Source organism: Lolium rigidum, chromosome 1 (assembly GCF_022539505.1).
Source record: "Lolium rigidum isolate FL_2022 chromosome 1, APGP_CSIRO_Lrig_0.1, whole genome shotgun sequence".
NCBI classification, from domain to species: Eukaryota; Viridiplantae; Streptophyta; class Magnoliopsida; order Poales; family Poaceae; genus Lolium; species Lolium rigidum.
This window is the reverse complement of record NC_061508.1, coordinates 345,573,426-345,584,279: the sequence shown is the minus strand read 5'-3', so window position 1 is coordinate 345,584,279 and position 10,854 is coordinate 345,573,426. Positions and strand designations below refer to the sequence as shown.

General features: G+C 46.4%; 1 protein-coding gene across 1 annotated transcript; it reads left to right on the top strand.

Moving 5' to 3' along the window:
* The first annotated feature begins 2,815 nt into the window (after positions 1 to 2,815).
* Positions 2,816 to 10,070, top strand: LOC124664348 (DNA (cytosine-5)-methyltransferase 1-like). The gene is made up of 22 exons (XM_047201892.1): positions 2,816 to 3,535; positions 3,685 to 3,707; positions 3,833 to 3,929; positions 4,962 to 5,086; positions 5,162 to 5,282; positions 5,385 to 5,484; positions 5,752 to 5,939; positions 6,027 to 6,092; positions 6,173 to 6,397; positions 6,526 to 6,584; positions 6,658 to 6,724; positions 6,799 to 7,128; positions 7,209 to 7,277; positions 7,350 to 7,436; positions 7,535 to 7,622; positions 7,832 to 7,950; positions 8,031 to 8,135; positions 8,217 to 8,260; positions 8,334 to 8,403; positions 8,494 to 8,597; positions 8,713 to 8,893; positions 9,972 to 10,070. The coding sequence occupies exons 1-22, from the start codon at positions 2,816 to 2,818 to the stop codon at positions 10,068 to 10,070; spliced, it is 3,087 nt and encodes a 1,028-aa protein (XP_047057848.1).
* Positions 10,071 to 10,854: the final 784 nt, after the last annotated feature.

Sequence of the window (10,854 nt, the reverse complement as noted above, 5' to 3'; positions counted from 1 at the left end):
GAGTACTCACGTGTCGGCTTCCTCCTCGGGTCGCCATACTTGAACATGCTGCACAATGAAATGCCAAAATCAGTATGCATGTGATAAAAATTTCTATAATGATAAAAATTTCAATAATGGAATGCCAAAATCAGCATGTACCTATTTCCAGCGGGCACGAGAACAACATCGCGGAAGGCCCAAGTTTTTAGCTTGGGGAGTTTCGTAATCCCGCGCTTATACGACTTATTGTCACGTGGTTGCAGCCTCTCCTCGGCTGCAACGTACACCTCCTCCGCCGGCGGATACCAAACTAGGTTTGGGTCCAGCTCCAGCGGCAAAGCCCCCAGCCCCTCATCCTCCTCGAGGTCCTCCGCACCGTCCTCCTCGTCCTCCCCACCGTCCTCCCCACCGTGCTCTTCACCGTCCTCCTCATCCTCCCCACCCATGTGCTCCACCTCATCATCATCCTCGGCTGGGGGAGGGCTAGGAGAAGGGCTACGAAGTCGCCGTGGTTGGGCATTCTTCCTCCGTGGTCGAGGGCTAGGAGGAGGGCTAGTAGGACTTGTCTGCGACGAACCACTCGAAAGTCCCACAAGCTCAGCCACGGCCTTGATCTTCTTTTTGAAACCTCTCTTTCTTTTTCTTGGCGGCATGTTTCACTGACCTGCAAACACAATGAAAAGAGTGGTTTATTAGTATGCAATGTAAACAGATGAATATTAGTGAAATCAACAATAATGCAAATATATAAGTAGATGAATATTAGTAGATAGATCATAGTTTACTACAAATAGCGCGTAGTTCAGTACATAGATCATAGTTTATTACAAATAGCACATAGTTCAGTACATACGGGAATGGTGTTTTGGCACATGGGAGCATATGCTCCCTTTATTTTGAAATGCATGTTATATACATTTTGAAATTTAAAAAAATTGAAGCGAAAAATTTGAACGTACATCTTCATGTGCTACACGCTCACAAAGTTGTTTCATAAAAATCCGACTTGTCGTGTGTCATGTGTAAAAAAGACAAAATTCAATGCTGAAAATAAGGCTTTTCAGGAGATAAATTTTCTCTTTTTTACACAGACCACAAAACATATTGGTTCCTCGCGAAACTTGACGAACGTACGTATATTGTGGAGATGTACATGTATAATTTTTTGTCAAAATTTTTTGACATTTCGAAATATAATTTTTTGATAGAGGGAGCATATGCACCCGAGAGCCGAATTGAATTTCCAAGTACATAGATCATAGTTTATTACAAATAGGATAGCCTCACAATTACAACTACATAGATCAGTAGCCTATGTCGACATCAGTAATTGGACCACATGTTTCGTCATCGTCATCAGGCTCGGCGAACCAATAATCATCGATGAAACCTGTAGGTGGTCCATTTGGAGCTAGGTCAAGGCCTGCTTTGAACGCCTCGAGCAAACTTAGGTCTTCTACGGCACACACATCCTCAACTTCATATTTTTCATTGTCTTCGTCCATAACCGCATCTTCTTCTTGTTCATCGTCTACGACCATGTTATCAACGGCCGACAAGTCGATAGTGAAATGACCGGGAAGCCCTTCTTCTTGATAAAAATCAACACTATGTGTTGAGGGGTCTACGCGGCGGTAATCGTCCTTGTTTGGCAGGGGTGGCCTAATGCGTGAAGGAACCGTCATCACAACATCCCATCCATGTAGACGTTTTGTCGAGTTTTTGGCACGCGTATGGGAGATAGAATACTTGGAAGGTTTGGGTGGCCAAAGTGTACACGTCCTCTCCCTTATAAACAGAGCTTCTTTCAACTTCGACCAATCCAATTTCAGGATCCCGTCTCACGCGACGTGGGTCGAACCAATGGCATTTGATTACGATGGGATTTAGCCCTTTCTCAAACCCGTAATTCAGCTCGTATATACCCTCGACTCTTCCATAGTAATGGAGTCCATCATCACCTTGACATACCACCCCGCTATTTATTGTCTTCTTGTTTGGACGGCTTGTTGTGTATTGGTGGGTCTGGAAGCGATACTCGTTCACGTCATAAGAATTAAACGAGTCGACGGAATGGTTAAAGCCCCTAGCAATTTTTCGTAGCAAGGGGTTCATGTCTTTGTCAGTTCTTGCCAACAAAATTAGCACGAGAAGTTTAGAACGAGAAATGACTGAGAAATGTCGACAGTGTGCAAGAAAATTTGGATAGGATAGTACTAAACCACAGAACCAGCTACACGAGCCGTTGGGAATTTCAGGGAATACCCCCATCTTTTCTGAACTCCATGTATATACACAGGACAGGTATCCGGCCCCTAGTCTACACACTACACCTCGCCCCGCTTTCAAAATTCAAAACAAACGCAGTGAATCGCGCGCGCGGGGCATATTCCGTCCTGATCCTCCTTTTTCCCGTACACAACACAAGAACGGGCAGCTGGAAAAGCCAAGGAGAAGATTTCGGCGTTTTGCTCAAAGAGGAGAGCTCTCCTGACGATCGTCGTCAGTCATCGCCACCAGACGAACGAAGAGGAGCTCGCTCTAGCCCCAACTTTGACCGGTCGCGCGCGGAGAGAGCGCCACTGCAGGTGGGCCCGGACGGAACCACGACGCTCGCCGCGTTCCCGCCCGTTCCAGGCCATCTTTTTCCATCGCCAAAAGCATCCAAGGCGGGCGCCCGCCGCAGCAGCCCTCCTCAAAGCCCCCACCTTTCTCCCCTCTCCGCCTCCGTCCATCTCGTCCGCCTCCACCACCCTCCCAAGAACCCTAGCCCCCGCCACCATTCCCCTCGCTCTACTCTCCGACCCCTCGCCTTGTCCACGCGCTCGCGCCCATGTCGCCGGTGACGCCCTCCGGGGCCACCGACCCCAGCCGCTCCGCCCGGCTGCGGCCCAAACCAGCCGACGCCGACCCCGACGCGGACGCCGACCTCGGACGCGGGACGTCGCGCTCCGCCCGGCTCCAGCCCAAACCAGCCGACGCCGACGCCGACCCCGGACGCGGGGCGCCGCGCTCGCGCGGCAAGCGCCAGCGCATAGCGGCAGCTGGTACCCGTGGCCGTGGGAGCGCGGCCACGGACGACGACCGACAGCCTGTGGGGCCGGGGGTGGCGGACGCCGACGCCGAGCAAGAACGCGGGGCGTCGCGTTCCCGCGGCAAGCGCCAGCGCAAAGCGGCCGGGAAGGCAGCTGCTGGTGCCCGTGGCCGCGGGAGCGCCGCGAAGGACGACGACCCGGAGGAGGCAGCACAGGCGCCTGTGGGGGAGGCGCCGAGGATGATGGAGCTGGACGGCGCGATCAGCGACGACATCTGCGCGGACGAGCCGGACGCGGAGGAGCTGCGGATGGGCGAGGAGGATGAGGCGTCGGACGGCGTCGCGGCGGGCGGAGGAGACGGGTCCGCGGAGACGGGTGCCGCCAGAAAGAAGCGTGCTGTTGCGCGGCCGACCGCCAACTCCGACGCCTCCACCCAGGACCACTTCGTGGGCGAGCCAATACCGGACGCCGAGGCGCGGCAGCGCTGGCCGGAGCGGTACGCCGCCAAGGTGCCCAAGGTAACAATCTCGTGCCTGCCTTACTGCTATCCCAGCCTCTGATGCCTGCTCAACACGCGCGTGCTTAGCCGGTAGATCGAGATGTTAACTTCTTCCATGTTCGGACACCGTGGCTGACAAAAATCTTGCACCTTTTTGATCGATCGCAGGGTTCCGGCTCAAAGGCTAAGAGGTACGTACGTGCGCATCTCTGCCTTGCTGCAGTGTTCGCCTAGCTTGTTGTACTGCATGCATGCAAAGGGATCGAGCTCTCCTTTGCGTTTGCGCGCGCTGCTCAAGGGATTTCTGGTTCTGCAGGTCCGATGCCGAGGAGGAAATTCGAGCCCTGCGCCACTACACAACAGTTTGTGTGGACGAGGCCAACTTTCATCTTGGCGATGACGTTTATGTCAAGGTAAGCCACGATTGCCATTATTCTCCTTGATCGATTGCCATTTTTCTCCTTGGCTGATTATTGTAGAGTAGCAAGAAGCGATTCATACAGTTTGGGTTCCAATTTTTCGTTATGCTGATTGTTCAAACTGTCCTCCTTTTTTGTTTCTGCCATGCATGTTAACTTCCATGCATTCAGTTTGTGGCAACAGAATGTGCTCGGGTGCATGCGTGCTAGCTAGCTTCCTTGTACCAGTTCAATACTGTACTGTGCAATACTAGTAACTTAAGTGTATAAACTGCGAGCTAAATTGTCCTCCATCATGAGAAAGAAGCTATGAATGCAAATCAAGTTCTGAATTTTATGATTTGGTACACTAGGACTGCAAGTTTGTCTGATGGAGTCCCTTTGCATTATACCAAGAGGCTCTCTAGTTTACTCCACTGGGTTTTGTTAATATTTTCATGCATTACTAACTTACTCTGTGCCCATGTATTCTTAATTTGGAGGGTCCTTTAGATTTTTATAATTAAGTAGCTTCTTCTTGATTTTATCAACATACAACACACCCTTTTCCTCGTGTTATATATCTTCGATTCAAATGTTAGTTTGCACTGTTCCATAATATGTGTGAATCTGATCTGTGATATTTAGCAATTCAGGAAATGTCTTGGCTATATACTTTGCAGACTGCTTACTGATTGTTTCCTTTTGGATGGACCATATGAAGGGTGTGGTTCCTAAATATTCTAGTTTTCTCTCCTGCATTTATCAACATACAACGCCCTTTTTCTCGTGTTATACATCTTCGATTCAAATGTTAGTTTGCACTGTTCCATATTATGTGTGAATCTGATCTGTGATGTTTAGCACTTCAGGAAATGTCTTGGATATATACTTTGCAGACTGCTTATTGATTGTTTCCTTTTGCATGGACCATGAAGGGTGTGGTTCCAGAATATTCTAGTTTTCTCTCCTGCATTTTATGTTGTTGACTACCTCTACTTTAACCAACTACGGTAATCATGTTCTTTCTATTGTGAGTCGCTGCAGGCTGCCCCTGGTGTGGAAAATTACATTGGCCGGATCACAGAGTTGTTTGAAGGAAGCGATCATGGATCACACTTCACTTGTCGCTGGTTCTTCCGTGTGGAAGATACGGTATGTGTGTCAAGCATGCATGTGTTCTTATTCTTTTTTCTGAAGGCAATTCCTCATGTGCCTAACACAAATTTGCAGGTCATCTCACCCAGTTTGCTGGAGGTTAATGATCATAAGCATGATCCTAAGCGTGTTTTCCTTTCAGAGGAAAAGAATGATAATCTGATTGAGTCAATTATCTCTAAAGCAAATATCATTTATGTTGGCCCAAATGTAAGTGCTCTGTTCATGCTTTCAAGTTCATGAATGTGTACTACATACTGCTTGTCATGTTTCTACTGATCTTTACATGTTTGCTTTGTTAAACAACTACAGATGAAACCCAAGGCTAAAGCCCAGCTGATCTCAAAGTGTGATTTCTATTATGACATGTCTTATTCGGTAGCATATTCCACGTTTGCGAATATGCCACCAGGTAATCATCTGTAGATGTTATTATCCCTTTGTTGCAATTGTCATAAGTGCTCTGTCAAGCTTGTCTTTTTTGTTTCTTGTATGCAACTTATATTAACATAAAAAAAAGCAGTAGACTTGGATGGTCTGATCATAATTTAAAATGGCACAATACAATGATAATTTTGATGATACATCCGGGAAGTACATTTGGCAAACTAGAAATTCATAGATATAGTGCACCATGATATATCTCCTCATGTATTTTTGACCAGTTAAACTCTTGCAGAAAATGGTGATCCAATTGGCAGTGAAGTAGATGTTGACCCTTCTAAGAAAAAACCAATTGCTGACACTGTGGCACCACCTGAAGAACAAATGGAAACAGCAACACTGCTGGATCTTTACTCTGGGTGTGGTGCCATGTCTACTGGGCTATGCCTGGGTGCTGCATGGTCTGGCTTAAAACTGAATACAGTAAGTTTTCTTCTTAGAATGTCTTAGGACTTTCACTGCTGCTGAAGGCACTGTAACTGACAATCTTAATATTATTATCTTTTGCAGAAATGGGCTGTAGACATGAACACAAATGCTTGCAACAGTCTAAAGCATAACCACACATTCACACAGGTAGCTAGTAACTACATTGGCACTGAATTTCATTCCCTGTTTTGTTAACCAGGCATAATGACTTGTACGATGTTACCTAGGTACGGAATGAGAAGGCTGAGGATTTCCTTTCCCTCCTTCAGCACTGGGATGCCCTCTGTAAGAAATATGACGTCCATAATAGCAATTCTCTTCCACAAACTTCGAACAATGATGAAGATGATGAAAATGAAAATCTCCCGGAGGGTACATTTGAAGTAGAGAAACTGGTTGATATTTGCTATGGTGATCCAAATAGCACTGGAAATGTTGGGCTGTGGTTTAAGGTACTCATACTTCATTTTTCAAAGTATCTATTTTGTGTGATTCTTTTGGATTTCAGCGCAATTGTTAGTCTTCTCTTGTATGTTTAATTTTACACTTGATAACTTAGAACATTTCTGTATGTATGTAGGTACGGTGGAAAACATATGATTCTAGTTATGATAGTTGGGAGCCAAATGATGGTCTTAGGTTGGTATCTGATTCATTACTTTCCTCTTTATTTTGTTTTGTCAATAGTGCCTTAACCTAGTTAACATTTCAGTGATTCCCCTGAACGTATTAAAGAATTTGTTGAGAATGGATACGGGGAATCCATTTTACCCTTGCCTGTACGTATATCCCTCCTTGTTCCTTTTGGGTTCTTGTTCTTGTGCTACCTATTAATGTATTTCTAATTCCAAAGGGCTGTGTGGATATTATATGTGGGGGTCCTCCTTGCCAAGGCATCAGTGGATTGAACAGATTCAGAAATTATGAAGATCCACTGACGGATGAAAGAAACAAACAACTGATTGTCTTTATGGATATTGTGAACTTCCTGAGACCCAAATATGTCCTTATGGAGAATGTCGTAGATATTCTAAAATTTGCAGATGGGTTTCTAGGGCGTTATGCATTGAGTCGCCTTGTCGCCATGAGCTACCAAGCTAGACTTGGGCTCATGGTTGCAGGATCTTATGGGCTACCACAGTTCAGAATGCGAGCGTTTCTCTGGGGAGCGCTTCCTTCAGTGGTACCTCTCTTTTTCATATGCTCCTTGCTCTGTTGTACCTTGTAACACTACTGCTAAGAAAGGTTCATCTGGCAATGTAGGCACTTCCAAAGTTTCCGCTTCCCACCCATGATGTTATTAATCGAGGAGTAGTGCCAAATGCATTCTCGGTATGAGAACATATTACTAACACCATGTTAATGTTAATGTTACATCTTACTGAAATTATGCTCCGTTTTCAGCAATGTTTAGTTGCATATAATGAAACTGAAGATAAACACTTGAAGGAAGCTCTTGTCATTAGAGATGCTATATCCGATTTACCAAAGGTTTGCACTGGCCTTTTTCCTCCCCAAAATTATTTGTGGAGTGCTGCCTGAACATTACTGGTTTTCTCTGTCCTCATAAGTTATATTCTTTTCTAAAGGTTGGAAACCATCAACCTAATGATGTGATGGACCATGGTATTGGACCCAAAACAGAATTCCAGCACTACATCCGGCTCAACCGTAAAGGTAAACCCTCCTAGTCTGACCCCTTGAGTGTTTACATTTAATATCTGCATGTTTTTCTTATATTTTTGGTCATGTTGGTGGTTCAATGATGTCACCATGCCATAATTTCCATCATTTTATTAGTATCTGTTTGTGACTTCTTGGTTATACTGCTACTCTGAGTTATTTGGTGCCATTCTGAGTTATCTTGTTCTGTTATTCATGTTAAGACATGAAGGATTACTCACTTGGAGATGCTACTCCCAAGGAAGGTCAGCTATTTGATCATCAACCTCTACAATTAAACAACGACGATTATGAAAGAGTGCAGCAGATTCCCGTAAAAAAGGTAAGCTAAGGCTGAACATGTGTCATGCCCTTTCCTTTTTTACCCAGTCCTACAATTTCTGAGCAATTATTGTATTTCAGGGGGCCAACTTCCGTGATTTGAAAGGTGTCCGGGTTGGGGAAAACAATACCGTTGAGTTCGATCCAGATATTCCTCGCGTACTTCTGTCTTCTGGGAAGCCTTTGGTACTACTTATATCTGTTGTGGTTTTATCAGCTGTAATCTACATATTTCCCATGTTTTAATCATCCTTGCTTCTCTTGTAGGTGCCTAGCTATGCCATGACCTTTATCAAGGGCAAGTCACTGAAGTAAGTATTACTGAATATTGGTTTTTATTATTCGTAAAACTTGATTGATAATCCTTGTTGTGTTGCTTTGTAGACCATTTGGACGCCTGTGGTGGGATGAAACTGTTGCAACTGTTGTCACCAGAGCTGAGCCTCATAACCAAGTGAGCTCTTAATAGCATTTCTGGTGCTTTTATGAGTTTGTAACTTTCCAATATCTTTTATTTTTATCGAGTGTGGATGGACTTTTGCAGATTGTTTTGCATCCCAACCAGAACCGAGTTCTGACCATCCGTGAAAATGCGAGGCTACAAGGCTTCCCAGACTATTACAGGTTGTTTGGTCCTATAAAACAGAAGTAAGTTCAGCTAGCTTGACACCATAACTGTTTGATTTTTGTAAGGACAGTAGCTCTGAACCTCTAGGCCTTCTTTAGTATGTTGATTTATTTATGATGTGCATGCTTTATATAGATATATCCAAGTGGGCAATGCGGTAGCAGTCCCTGTTGCTCGAGCACTGGGGTATTCCCTTGGACAGGCGTACCAGGGCGAATATGATGGCGACTATCCCCTGTTCAAATTGCCAGGGAATTTTATTCCTATGGATCAAGCAACACTCACAAGATTGTCTGAAGGAACTTGTAGAGGCGAAGTAAGAGCATCTCCAACAGGCGCGCTATATAGGCCGCGCGGCATAAAAACGTCCGATATAGCGCGCGCGGGACAGAATCAGGCGCTCCAGCAGGCGCGGTAAACGGCGCGGTGCTGTAAAATTTTTAGGGCGCGCGGCGTTTTGCACAATCCGGAGCGGCATATCCGGCGCGTCGGCTACGGCGCGCGGCATCGCTCGTCCAACCGCGAAAAATCCCCCGCGCTGAAACTTCCTCCCCGCGTCGCTGCCCCGAGCCCAATCCGTCGTCTCCCGCGCGCCGCCGGCGATCCCGACGATGGACGACCCCTCCGGCAACCCGCCGACCCCTCCCTACTCTGTCACACCCTCCGCCGCCGCCGCCACTTCCGCCGCGCCGGCGCCAAACCCTAGCGGCGGCGCCGACGCCGGGAACCCAACGGCTGCTGCGCGGGCGCTGTTCGTCCCGCCGCGCGGGGCACTACACGCAGGCGCTGCCGCGGCGCGGATGGCCGCGCAGGGCACCGGCAACGCGCGGCCCGCGCCGAGGAGGGGGAAGGCGCCGTCAACGAAACGGCCTCACGTCGGCCCCGCCGCCGTCGCGCCACCGAAGAAAGCGAAGGACGAGGACGAAGAAGAAGGTGTTGACTTGGAAAATGCGGAAGTGTGATATGCATTTGTGATATGCATTGTTTCACTTTGTCCATTTGAACCATATGTCGTGTGTCATTGTTGAACTACGTCATTTTGTGTGTCCTTGTTGAACTATGTGATGTTGTTGCACTTTGTGTCATTTATTTCATGAATTGTGTCATTTCTTTCATGAATTGTGAATGCAAAATAGACTAGAAATCTGTTTTCCGCGCCCGCGCGCGCTGTATTTTGCAGCGCCCGGCGGAGGACCATTTTTCCTGCGCGCGCACGCGCTGTATTTTGCCGCGCCCGGCGGAGGAAAAAACGGCACAGCGCGCCATATCTGTTTACCGCGCGCGGATTCTTGGTTTTAGCGCGCCGCGATATAGCGCGCCTGTTGGAGATGCTCTAAGGGAGGCAAACTAAGTTTCTGACTGAGTGTGTTGATTTTGGTCATATACTTGCATAGGTAGCTGTCAAAACATTGTCATTTCCGAATTGCATACCTGTCTATTCCTTCAAATTCAGAACCTTTTTTGAGGAAATTTTGCTGCTGGAAGATATGTGAGTTTTCTCTTAAGTCTATTATTCAGGTTACCATTGGTGCTGCAACATCTCTACACATCTTGTAATTCTGAAGTAGTGATATACCATTTGATCGAGTGACACAGAATAGATATGTAAATCCTCATTGCACTGACATGTTTTGTTTATTCTTGTTATTCTGAGACAAAGTTGTCTGACAAATGATGGAGGATGTGAGGTATTTAGACACAGCAGGGTGAAACATCGGTCAAGTTGGTCAGCGACCACTTCTGCTGGGATTATTTCAAGTGTTATTTCCATGCTCCTCTTTCCTGGCAAGCATTCTTCTCTTTTAGTCAGTCATCAGGTTGACTTCTTGTCAATAGCTGGAAGTTCGTTAATGTGGCAGATGCCATAGAAACGTGATTCATGGTGGCTCTCCATGAGCATGCTAATAGAGCTGGCCTGCACATCTATCTTGGGAGACCCGGCAAATTCTACCTCATCTTGCTCTTTACTTTTAAAACTGTGGTTACCAAGTAGGGATACTTCATTTCTCGAGGTATTTGGGTTTGCTTGACAGAACTGATGGACTAAGAGGGTAAATCTGAAGGTATCCAATTTACTTGTCTTTGTTTCCATTCAGATTTTAACGCATCTATTCACACACCAAGACGATCAACGCGTATGTATATTGTCCAGCAACTTAGTTAGCGGATCTAAATTCTTTGTAGTTATGGACAATTTCAAAGACAATAGTTCCCTATGAACTCCAGACAGCTTCCTTTCACGTCTTCTCGCTATTCCTACTTCGAGATTGAGAGTGT